The sequence below is a fragment of the Podarcis muralis genome, chromosome 8 (genome assembly GCF_964188315.1).
Source record: "Podarcis muralis chromosome 8, rPodMur119.hap1.1, whole genome shotgun sequence".
NCBI lineage: Eukaryota > Metazoa > Chordata > Lepidosauria > Squamata > Lacertidae > Podarcis > Podarcis muralis.
Window position 1 is genome coordinate 64,043,483 of NC_135662.1, and position 13,332 is coordinate 64,056,814.

Consider the following 13,332-nt stretch of genomic DNA (forward strand, 5'->3'; position numbering starts at 1 on the left):
TGAATGTGCGAGAAACATTACTCTTCTGCATGAAACACTGCAGCCACCTTAGGGCTACAGAATATGAACTACGTACTGCAGGAGTGTCAAAAATGAGACCTCAGGTCTTATTAGGTCTTTAGGGGCCCCCGATGTGGCTTCTCCTACACAAGAAGCTGCATTATACTGGTCCACCTAGCTCAGTATTGTCAACTGGCAGTGGTTCTTCACTTGAATAATAAGCTGATATTAAGATGAAAGTGTAATGAAAAATTCAACCTATAATAATGTACCATACAAATGCAATACAATACAAGCAATAAGAGACCTGTGTGTTAGATAGATAGATAATTTATTACGGTCCGAGACCAGCTTATAAAACACACTTGGGGGTACAGTCACAGAAGAAAAACAAACAATTAAAACAATGTACAACAATAAATTTAGAAACGATGTACAACAATAAACCTGTGTGTTAATAAAAATGCAAAAAACAGTCTCAGCAAGATTAAACTACCAATATCAATATACATATCAATGAAATGAGTACCATATATATTTAAATATATTTAAAATCCATGCATCTGTAGAGATAATGTACAAATTCTGTGGAGAAGTAAAATTAATGTCATTACGTAGAGATAAAAACTCTGTTTCTGTACTTCCTTAGCCTTTTTGAAGGCTGCAGGTGAAGTCCATTACATGGGCTGTAGACATTTTTCCGCACAGGAAATGAAAAAAGCGTGAAATTGAAAAGGTGGCAACTTTTGGCTGCAAAGGAAGAAATCAGGGTCACACTCTAAGCACACCCTCAAGTCTTCCTCCTGAGGATGCGAAGGAAGAAAGGAAGAACTGGGGGTGCATTTAGAGTCTTCCTTTCAGAGGATTCTTCCCATTGGAGTAGAGTCACCTCATGTTCTGGGGTGCCAGGTGATTGACAGTTGGGTCGTGATATCCACCTGTCAAAGTGGCCCATGGGGGGTGGTCTTGGGAGGGTTATGAATGCAGGTCAGTGGCCAGTTCTAGTTTGTCAGCATTCACTATTCTGACAATTAATTTGCCAGGTATGTTTCTTAGATCTTTTATGACCACCCTAAAAAACAAAAAACTTAGTTTCCATAGTTTATTGATAAATTGTCCTTCCTACAATACTCTCAGTAACCCTCAAAGATTTATATCTGTTTAGTCTCATGCAAACACCACTGCATTGACTTGAACATTTTTCTTAAAAAATAATCTCCTCTTCTAATAGTTTTGAGGTGCATAGGAATTCCTGCCAGGGTTGTCACCAACTATTCCTCAGCCCACGATAACGATGCCAATCTGCAGCTGGATGTCTTCGTTGATGAAGATGGAAAGGTGGATTCCAGGCTCACAAAAGACTCGATCTGGTAAGGTATCTGGAGCAATGGAGGTTGTGTTGACTCTGAAATGTTAAAAATGTAATGAGAATAACCAAGACTTCTCTTCTCTCCCGAATCGAACGCAACTATTTTATAGGAACACAGGAAGGATGCAATATTAAAGACTAGCGCTTTTCCCCCTTGGGGGTACGCAGGGGTACACATACCCCTAAACATTTTGTGAATCTAAGTTTGGCCTCATTGATGGGCAGTATTTCAATATGAGTAGGAAAATGAGAGTACCCCTAAACATTTTTAAAGAAAAAAAGCACTGTAAAAGACCATAGTATTAGCAACATATAGGTCACTGAGGGTGTGATTCTGTAACTGCTTCCTAGAGAATACACCACATTGAACTCAGTAGGACTTACTTCTGGGTAGATATGCATAGAATTGTGCAGGGGGAGCCCACCCTTCTGTGTATAAAAATGTAAGATGCTTCCCTATATCATTGTTGCACGATTGCATTGTTGCCTGAAATCTCTGGTTGGTAATGGAGGAGTATGCCTTTAGAGGTGAGGTCAAGCTGTTGGAAGGTTGCAGCGCCTGCTGTGGCTGTAGAGACTGATACAGGAGAGACAGGTTTTGTTGCAGCTGGGGCAGATGAAGGTGTTTAGTTTTGCTTCTACAGGTGCACCATGGTGTTTGTTCTCTCTGCACTGCTCCCAGTGGTCATTCCATCTCTGGTCCCTGCTATGGTTACAAATATTTGGCTGTCTGTCTCCAGGCACTGCAGTCCAGGCACATGGTGAGGTTGAAGCCTTGCAGACATCTTTGTAATACAGAGTTGGTCTGCCAATGGTCCTGGTGCTGGAAGCCAGCTCCCCTTACAGCACGTCCTTTGGGATCCCCACCATCCCCATGGAAATCCCTAGGGAAACAGTGCAGAAATGTTCAGATAATTCATATCACTATTTGACAAAGGCTCTGTTCTTATATTGTTGCTTATAATTTCCATAAAATTGAGACAGTTCCACATTTAGCATTTCAAACTCCAATCAAGGGCCTTGTACACTTTCCATTTGTGTTAATCTTTTTGTGTGTGTATGAATCTTCGTTACAGAGGATGTACTTACTGACCCTTTGGCTATACTGTAACCGGAGTGGCGGAAAGTAGGCACAACCCGCAGGGAGCATAAAGTCGATATCAAAAATGATGTAGTATACTATTGATTGATCTCATAACTCAAAACTAATTCTACTTCCCAAGAGGGTGGGATAGAAGTATGTGCATACAAGTGAGCACAGAAATATAGTGCAGTTACTTACCCACCCCTAGTTGCAACAGAAATTAACTTTTCTTTATGATTTATGTGTATTGATATACTGTCCTATAACCACATTGCAACAGAGCAGATCAATCACAAAATATACGAAACAAGCATAAAAACAACTGGAAAGGAGAAAATGAGAACAGATGAAAAGAACTAGGAAAACTAGAAGTGGTCTTTACCTAGCATTGAAATAAAATCAAGTCTGGGGTGCCACCACCAAAAAGGACATTTTGCAGTAAACATCTGCTGCACTATGCTTTCCAGGGCACCTGTTTTTTTAATTATTTTATTTTCTTACTTAGGATTATGCCTATAACCCAGTCTTCCTCCAAGGTGCAACTTACACATAGTTCTTTCTCTGGTAGTCCTCCTCACCCCTCATGTAGGCAAGTTTCAGAGTCAGACCTTCTTAGCTTCAGCAGTGGAACTATCCCATGTAGTATCAAGCAAGCCTCACCCACCCTTGGGCCCCCAAATATTGTTATACTACAACACACACACCCCAGCGTCCCCAGCCAACATGGTCAATGTTCAGGAAAGATGGGAATTAAATTCCAACAACATCTGGGAACCGAAGCTTGAGGCAGGCTGTTCTAGGCTGTAAGGGAATGCTTTGATCTCGCTCCTCCCCTATATATATCTAATGCTTTCATATACTTTTCATTTCATGGAGTCGTTCATTGTCCAGCGATTCTCTAAAACCTAATTCAAAATTAAAGTAAGTGGAGCTTTGCAGATCTATAACAATTGCGGGTAAGCTCTGCAGTGGTTTAAATCTTGCTTCCTTTTGGGAACTTGATTACATTTTTGAACTCCCCCTTTAATCTTCTCTCTCCATGGTATATTTATTGCTACATGATGTGCACAACCTCTTGGGTCATACATTAATTTAACCTATAGTTCTTTCTGTTCCTCCTCTATGTCTTTTCTCTTCATTTGTACCACTCAGTGGAAGCTGTACCCTAAATGGTTTTGTATCCTAATTTTGATGTGATATTAATGTGGTCCTTTTTTCATTCAAAGCCAAATTTAGAATATTTAAAACCATTTTAAACATATCCTGCTTCAGGAAAATGTATGCTGCTTCTATGTCGCATTACAATTAAGTGTTTTAAATTTGTAGCCACCCTGAGCCCAGAAGGGCAGGGTATAAATAAAAAAATATTATTATTTATTATAACCTCGCAGCATTCCCAGCAGTTTCAAAAATTCAGGCAGTGTGCATCACTTTCCTGGAATAATTCCCACAGACACACACACACAGAGACCCATCCCGTCCTGCTTCATTAACTCACCTAACTGACAAGTTTGCCCCTCGTCCCAGCTTTCATTTCCACTTAGAAATGTCTCATTAAGGCAAGCCTCAGATTCACACCAATGCAAACTACTCGTCCCTCTTTCCCTCAGCCATTATGAATGAAACTGGCTGAGCTTAACGATCCTTATATTTTCCTAAGACATTATTGCTAATATTATTGCATTGAGTATCTGAGACAATGGCCAGGGTTATGTAATTAGCTTTTCATCTACTGGGAGGGAGCAGGTATTTTTTTTTTTTAAAGGAAATTGCCGTATTCCCCTCCCTCCTCAAATCTCCTGAAGCTTGTCTGAAAAGTGTCTTCTGAGAGGCCTGTTCTCCCTTATTCACACTCTTTCTGGAGCCTTATTGAACCAGTGGAATGAAAATGGCATGGCTATATTTTGTTTTTGTTTTTTTATGAAAGTTTGAAATATCCTGGACAGTTTGCAAATGGGATGATGACCCTGTGGAGGTTCTGTCAAGGCCGCGCTGAGAAGCCAGAATGTGAGGAGGCCAGGGCCAAGGGATAAGCCTGTTTCTTGGGCAAAATCCTAGCCGAAGTCCTTTGCAGCCCTTCCTGTCCAGGAGGCCCTAGAAACCTGACTAGATGTGTGGCCAGACAGTAGACTTGGGTACCGTAGATTCCAGCATATTAGACAAATTTTGAACCCCAGAAAATCTTCTCCAAAGTCGGGGGTTGTCTTATACGCCGGGTATGGTTGTGGCAGGGGGCGGCGGCGGCTGGCTTGGAACGGCGGCGGGCATAAGGATGGTAAGAGCCGCCCCCCACCTCCATCCCTGGCCGCCTCCCGAAGCAGCAGCAACCGCGAGGTGGTGCACGGCTTCGGTCGGGGCTCACCCGCCCTGCCACCATGGGGACCGCCAGATTCCCGGAGGGAGGGAGGGAGCCAGGAGGGAGGGAGAGAGGGAGAGAGGGAGGGAGTTCAACCCACCAAACGCCTCGCCTCGGGCTGCTGCTGTGACGGCAGAGGCAGCGGAGGGGTGCGCGCTCTGCCCCTGGCCGCACTTGGCTGGCGGCCAAACTCTATAATTTAACAGCAAAAGTTGGGGGGAGGGTCGTCTTATATGCCCAGTCACTTAATACGCCGGAATTTACGCTATATGCCACTGCTGAGAAGGTGTTCTGAGCTAGCTCACCACACAGGACAGCCACCCTCAGCTCTGAAAGTTCCTAGCCCCAGCTGCTCCTGCTGGTAACTGCTCCAAAGAAAGGCTTTCAATACTCAATTTTTTATTAGCAGTTGCATGGAGGTCAGCTCCAGAATCTCATTCAAGTAGTGGATTACCAACTGGTGCCACTCCCTCTAGCAGCTGCAGAGTGTGCAAGCAATAGCTGTGCCTGTCAGAGAAAGCAGACTGTGTGCAGGGTGCTTTAAGTCTGGCCACTGAGTTTATGCATTATTTAGAACTAGCCAGCCAGTTCTAGGATTCAATTATTTCCATTAAATGTCCATTAACGGAACAGCCATAATAAAGATGCCCCTTAGGTTTGGTACTGTTTAATATGTGAACGTTATTCTTTTCCTCTCTAAAGGAACTACCATTGCTGGAATGAGGCTTGGATGACCAGACCAGACCTCCCTGTAGGTTTTGGAGGCTGGCAAGCTGTGGACAGCACCCCTCAAGAAAACAGTGATGGTAAGCATATTTCTTCCTTGCCACACTGCAAAGTAAAGGTAAAGGCCCCCTGGGTGGTTAAGTCCAGTCAAAGGTGATTCTGGGGTTGCAGCACTCATCTCGCTTTCAGGCTGAGGGAGCCAGCGTTTGTCCGCAGACAGCTTTCCAGGTCATGTGGCCAGCATGACTAAACTGCTTCTGGCACAACAGAACACTGTGACTGAAGCCAGAGCGCACAGAAATGCTGTTTACCTTCCCACCACAGCAGTACCTATTTATCTACTTGCACTAGTATGCTTTTGAACTGCTAGCTTGGCTGGAGCTGGGACAGAGAAATGGGAGCTCAAGCCATCGTGGGGATTTGAACTGCCGACTTTCTGATCGGCAAGCCCAAGAGGGTCAGTGGTTTAGACCACAGCGCCACCCAGTCCCTTTGCCACACTGCATGATGGTAGGTTCACAACAGACAGAAGGAATGAAAAAAAACCAACCAATATCTGATTCAAACGTAGAAATATAATGGGACATTTCCATTTCACGTGCTAAGGAAAATAAGTTTGGAAGGGATAGAATTTCTCTTTTTCGCCTTTCAGAGAAAGGTTGACTAGTTACCACAAAAGTTGTTAAGAGTTCTTAAAGGGCAATGGAATGACCCTTAGCTAGGCAGGGTGAAGGGCATACCCTCCAACATCCTAACAATAAAATTCCATGGAACACAATAGCCAGTGTGGCTTATATAACTCTCTATGAAGGTATAAAAGAGGAATTACTGAATGACCTTTTTGAAGAGTATTTCATCTTTGTATACATCGCTAGTATGACAGCAGCAGACTGAGTAGCATCTATATTCAAGAAAGTCAGAGAAACATTAAGAGCATCTTCAGAGATGAGACAGAGGACTTAACCAGGCATCCCCAAACTCGGCCCTCCAGATGTTTTGGGACTACCACTCCCATCATCCCTAACTAACAGAACCAGTGGTCAGGGATGATGGGAATTGTAGTTGCCTGGACTAGACTATCTGGATTATACTGGAATCATTTTTTTTAAATCTCAGGAGCATTTTGGTTGAAGAATCAAGACGAAACAAGACTGGCCACTAACGGATAGACAATTAGACCATTTGGAATCCAAAATAACTCCTCCCTTCACTCTCAGCAGGGATAATTGGCAATACAGTATCATCCATTTCAGAATAGGAGATTTGTCAAGTGAGTTCCTAAGAAAAGCAACCTAAGACAAATGCTGCTGAAATAGACCAAAGGTCCACTGAGTCCAGCATTCTTTAACAGTGACCATCCAAATGCCTCTGGGAAGGCCACAAGAAAGACAAAAACATTATAGCCTTCCTATATTGTTTGTCCCCAGTGGCCAGTATTCAGAGGTACACTCCTGAAATAGAAAGCCCTGATCTGTTTTCATGACTTAGTAGTGGAATACTGGTTGCACTGTAAACATTTGGTCCAGGCAGTTCAGAGACCAGAGCCACAGTTTCTGAGCACCCAGAGCTCGCCATCAAAACATACGGGATCTGCTTCAACCTGCCCCAGTCTGACAGCATTCATTAGGGAGCATATGGGAAAGCCGTAAATTATACGCTTGATCCTGGGAAACATCCCTAGCTCCTTCTGTGCTGGTGATCGTAAAGGGCACAGCAAATTCTGTGGCAATGTATTAACTATTGTTAACAGCAACATCTACTTTAAAAAATAATAATGCTTTGGGCTTCTGTGCATTTTGGGATGACCAGTTTGAGATTATTCCAAGAGGCCTTGGAGGGTTTTATTTTATCTAAAGAGGGTTTTATTATTTTTTTGGCTAGGAGAGGCAAAGTTGCATTATATAATCTTTTGGTAACTTGGCTTTCGTAATGGTCTTTGGCTGACAGCTGATCAGGGCAGAAAGTATGTAAAGATCTGACATCAGAAGTAATCTTGCAAGCAGGAGTGGAAGGGCTCAGGTGGCACAGCAGGAGACTCAATACATGTTTCCCCTTTTGGTTCTCCACATTCAGGCATGTATCGGTGTGGTCCAGCTTCTGTTCAAGCCATTAAGCATGGCCACGTCTGCTTCCAGTTTGATTCACCTTTCGTTTTTGCAGAGGTATGCATCCGTATTCTTCTTTACATCATCTCAGTGAGAAATATGATGGAGACTCCAAGATGTAAAGTCAAGTTAAGCATCCACTTCAATTATGTTTGTTTGTTATTTATAGACCACTTAATGCCAAAATTGGCTTCTAAGCGGTTTACAAAGTATAAAAGCCTACTACACTAACACTAAGATGATAATATAAACATCTGCGATAAAACAATCCCATTTCAGTGGTACCTCAAGTTACAAATGCTTCGGGTTACAAACACTTAGGGTTACAAACTCCGCTAACCTGGAAGTAGTACCTCGGGTTGAGAACTGTGCCCCAGGATGAGAACGGAAATCATGCACCGGCGGCGCAGCGGCAGCATTAGCGAAAGTGCACCTCAGGTTAAGAACGGACCTTCGAAACAAACTAAGTTTGTAACCCGAGTTAACACAGGCAACTCACATTGAGAAATCATGGGAATGTCTGTGTAAGCAGGTGAATCTATAAAAGACGGCAGAATGCCAATACAGATGAAACCTCTTGGATTTCACCAGGGAGTATGTTCCCAGTGGCGGAGGAAGAAGAGTGCGGGGGGAGCACACCACCCCTGGCAGCGCAATCCCAGTGAGGTGCCATCGCAGCTGCCCCCCCACCCGTGCTGGGTGCCATGCCCCCAGGACACAGGACATGCCCCCAGGATGCAGCCACACCCATGTGGATGGGACACCACGCCCCCAGGGTGCGCACCAGCCCCACCCACGCTTGCTCTCCGTCCCCCGGTGCTGGAGCATGAAGCTCCGCCACTGTATGTTCCTTAACACGCAAGCCACCAATGAAAAAGTTTGCCTCTGCATCATCGCCAACTGATAATCATTAGGCCATGGAAAGACTAACCATCTTGATCTTAATGCCCTTACAGGGCAATGGCATTTAATAGTCTTTATCAAGATAGTCAGCACAAAGAACAGAGAGGTGGAGAAGACCTCATATAGGACAAGAGAAACTTGGCAGCAGAAAATGAAAGGCTATAATTGGTTAGCCAGAGCTTAGTAAAAGAAGGGTTATTGAAAAGGATTTGAAGGATGAGAAAAGGCTGAATTAGCTCACATGGAATAGGAAGTTTCCTTGTGGCATGCTAGATGAGCAGAAGGCATGATGGCTGGAGTGGGGAAAAGGTAATGAAGTGAAGCAGCATGAGAAAGTGAAAATGTGAATGGAAATAAGGGGAGAAAGCAAGATGGAGGCAAGATCATAGAAGTGATTCATGAAGTGACCCATCAGGCAGCCTCCCCTGCAAATTTATGCTTTGGGCTCATGGAAGTCTTTATACATTTGTAATCAATCTATTTCCTGTGGCACAGTTGTTGTTCTTTAATGGCCCATAGTTTGGGAATTAATGATCAACTGACTCATGAGATAGCCAGCAGATGGCTTCACGCTCTGCCTTTGCTTCGTTTTTAGGTGAACAGTGATGTCGTATACTCAAAAGCAATGAAAAATGGAACTAAGGTGGTTGAACATGTTGACAAGACCCAAATTGGGAAATTAATCGTGACCAAAGAAGAGGGCGGGGATAAAGTGAGGGACATTACTGAACTCTACAAATTCAAAGAAGGTAATTTCACGGCAAAACTCAATAATTACCTGAATGAAGTTTCATTTATATCAGTCCACAGATCCACAAAGCAACTCCCCCCTCCCCCCCGCCACCTATTGTCCCTTCAAAGCAACTTTCCTCAGTGATTAAAGGTAAAGGTACCCCTGCCCATACGGGCCAGTCTTGACAGACTCTGGGGTTGTGCGCCCATCTCACTCAAGAGGCCGGGGGGCCAGTGCTGTCTGGAGACACTTCCGGGTCACGTGGCCAGCGTGACATCACTGCTCTGGTGAGCCAGAGCCGCACACGGAACACCATTTACCTTCCCGCTAGTAAGCGGTCCCTATTTATCTACTTGCACCCGGGGGTGCTTTCGAACTGCTAGGTTGGCAGGCGCTGGGACCGAACAACGGGAGCACACCCCGCCGCGGGGATTCGAACCGCCGACCTTTCGATCGGCAAGCCCTAGGCGCTGAGGCTTTTACCCACAGCGCCACACCACAGCTTAATAAGCTGGGATATGAGCAAGTCTTATGGGTGTTCATGCAGCCCTTGAGCTCCTCTTTTGCCAAGAGCAAATAAACAAGGAACTCTTCAACTAGCGAGTTCATCTGATTAATCTGAACCAGAAAGCTGTGGTTCAGAAGCTGCCTTGATAGTCCAAAGCTGTTAACTACAGTTTCCAGGTACAATGAAACAGGAAACTATTGCTAATTGGAGAGTTCCAGGTTTGTTTGTTGGTTTGTTTGTTTGTTTGTTTGTTTGTTTGTTGGTTGGTTTGTTTGCATGCTCGTGCAAAGAAAAGAACAGAGGGATGACATGCACACCCACAAGGCTAGTTCATATCTTAGCGGGCTTATAATTTTCTGAGCCTGCTGAGACACCAGGACTGGCCCAAAGAGACCTAGTGATTTGAACCTGGAACTCCCAATATTTAGTCTTACATGCTAAGACGCTGCTGACTCTGATGAGGCACCTGAACAACTGTCAGGTATGTTTCTTCCAGCAAGGGCCAGATTTAGCCTATGGCCCACCAACTGCTGAGTTTGATGCCCCTTTTTGCTTAAAACCCCTTTCTAACCCACTTACATAGTGCCTAGCTCTTCTGTGAATCTTCACTTTAAGTCTTTGATTCTAACTTTAAAAAACTATATTTATATCACTGTACTTCAACATATCTATCTCCTATTATCCTCATGTCTCTCCCTCTTCTTTCTCCATTGCCTCAGGCATTTTTCATCCTTAGATTTTCTAGACCATATAAATATGCTTTGAGTGATAAGAGGAGTTTGAGAACGTTGGCTGCCACTTTTAGTTAACCATAGTTCGCCACATCGTCTGGATCTGTAACTGTAGCTAAACTGAACTAAGTTTCGTTTCAACAAGCCAGCTTCAGAAACTATAATTTGAAGTTGGGCTTGTTTATAATTAACTCAAGTTTAGTGCTAACCACAGTTTACCATAGCAAATGGCACGGCAAACTGCGGTTAAAGGGAAAGAGAAACACTTCTCCCAGGGAGAAGGAGAACACATGAGTTCACTGTGGTTCTTTATTGCTCATGGTTGAACATGATGTGGGAACATGACCAGTGGTTCACATGTTTTTTAAAAAACCTATTTCCCATTTGTTTTGCAGGCACAGATGAAGAACGACTGGCCCTGGAGACTGCCCTGATGTATGGTGTTAAAAAATCTCACACCCAGGATGTTGTGTCTACCGCGGAGGTTGACATGGACTTTTCAGTGGAAGACTCAACAATTGGCAGTGACATCACTGTTAACATTACTTTTCGAAACAACACCCCAAATCTGTACACTGCTACATCTTACCTTTCTGGCAACATTGTGTTCTATACTGGAGTCCCAAAGGCTGAATTCAAGAACCACAGTTTTGATGTGAAACTGGAACCCATGAAAGGTAAGGCAAGAATATGTTTCTGCATTTTAATGGTGTGTCATTAATTAAAACATATAGCTCCACCCCTTTTTTCAAGGCTCACAGTAGCACATGATGCAAGAAACCAAAGGAAAATGTTTTATGTATTTAAAATGTTCAAAGCATCTTACAGCAACTGTAATATAATACGTATGCTCTCCATAATGAAATACTTAATATATTGACAACATGTAAAAATTCAATTTAATTAAAGGGTTTTAAAAAGCTCAGGATTAGCAGCAACAGAAGGGAAGCAGCAGCAAACAGTAGAGACAGAATTACACAAAAGCCAGTTAGAACAGAACAGTCTTCATCTGGTATAAGGCCAGCCCTACCATTAGACAGAGTGCCTCAGATGCTGGTACGAGGCAGGCAAGGAGTAATAGTAACGCATTGAAGAATAGAACTGTATGTGTCATGCAGCCTGACCTGCCATACGCATGAACAGCACATTTCATTAGCGTGTGCACCCTACATACTTGTACACAAGGGACATTATTTTTATTCCTCAAACAACAAACTCAGCCGCTTTAATCTTTAATCAGTTAATGAGCTGATCCAAACTGATCCAAACAGTTTAAGGTTTCTTCATCTTCCTGCCACAAAAGCAGCCTCTCACCCACACAGATCTTTCTCCATGGAAGGTGAAGAGTGGAGCTCAGATGGAGACAGAGCCATGAGACCGAGAAAGATGCAGGCAGAAGAAAAAGGCTAGAATGGATCTGCCTCCGTCTTTCTCTGAAAGCAGTGTTGGGGTGATTGGCTGCAGCAGCAGGGAGGAGGATTCTTACAGCCACTACTGGAGCCAAGCATCCCACTGCCACTTCCAGACACAGGCAGAAGCTGCAGGTCCATTCATTCCAGGTTTTATGCTGCCTGCATCTCTCTGTGTCTTCTGCCCTCCTCTTCCTCAGTTCGGCTACCACCACTTCTCCTGGATCATGGCAGCTAAGGGAGCTGGGTTTCCGCTCTGTGTTCTCTCCTCCATGCCACGATTCCCAGTTTTTTAATACATTAAAAAAACCTGATGCACGTCAGTGCTAACCTACATCTAAGTTTGCCTTCTGCCTTCTGATGTAGTGGAGTGCCTCTGTGGTGACCTATGGGGGACCTGCTGCAATATTATTATTATTATTATTATTATTATTATTATTATTATTATTATTTTGAAAAGTAGCAAAGACACTGGGGATTGCAGGCTATTGTGGGGATGTCCCCAGAGTTGTGCACCTCTGAATGGGTTGAGGGAGTGAGCCTTAAAATCATGATGAAATCACATGGGTTGGATGTACTCACATCCACAAGGCCTTGCAGAGGTGTCAGGCTTTGGGGGATCGGCTTCCTCCTCTGTGGCAGTAAATAAGCAGATCAAACGAAAGGAAAGTCTTACCAGTTAGTTTCTTTAATAATCACAGTGAGAGACAAAAGAAAGCGTCTCCCTAGAATGGCGGTGCTCCCAATTAAGGCTTACCCCCCCCCATCCCTATTAATCTGCGTCACTCCTGCATTTTGTAATCTGAGTTTGTAGCTTCTGCGCTTTCTGTTCTGACATTCTCTGAGCTCTCTGTGTCCTTGGGGATTGGGGGGGGGAATGCTGTCCAGAGACTGTGAATCTGTTAATCCACTCTCTTCCCGTGTTTCTTCTCCTAATTGTTCCCCATCCAGTATTTCCCAGCTTCTGCCTTCTGAACTATGCCCCTTTGCAAACCACTGTTCCAAATCTATACTGTCCTCCTGCTCCTGGGAAAATTCAGGGTCAGGGGGAAGGGGCGGCTCCCACCATTCTTCCTCAGTGCAATTCCTCCTCAGCATGGTCCCTGACAATAGGTATCAGTTCACACAAAACATTTCTTTGCATAGAGGCAGAGGGTCCTGAAAGCCAATGGCTTGGATTGCTCCTACAACTTACCCACATGCATAGCCTATGCATGGAAGGCAGAGTTGAACAACCCCTTGTTACATGTTGGCCAGACTTTTTGATAAGGTACAAATGAAGAGGAACCCTACAGTGATCTATGTGCATTTGGGTACAGTCACACACACACACACACACACACACACACACACACACGAGATGATAAGTGATGTTATGGAAAGAAAGGAGCAAAGCACGTTTTCAAAC

General features: G+C 44.0%; 1 protein-coding gene across 2 annotated transcripts in view; it reads left to right on the forward strand.

Annotated features, from left to right (window-relative positions):
* Positions 1-13,332, forward strand: part of F13A1 (coagulation factor XIII A chain) — a 77,024-nt gene that overhangs the window by 52,106 nt on the left and 11,586 nt on the right. For both annotated transcript variants that reach the window (XM_028737806.2, XM_028737807.2), the window contains exons 8-12: positions 1,232-1,370; positions 5,512-5,615; positions 7,609-7,697; positions 9,139-9,292; positions 10,911-11,192. In XM_028737806.2, coding sequence (XP_028593639.2) covers positions 1,232-1,370; positions 5,512-5,615; positions 7,609-7,697; positions 9,139-9,292; positions 10,911-11,192 — 768 coding nt within the window. The remainder of the gene's footprint in view (positions 1-1,231; positions 1,371-5,511; positions 5,616-7,608; positions 7,698-9,138; positions 9,293-10,910; positions 11,193-13,332) is intronic.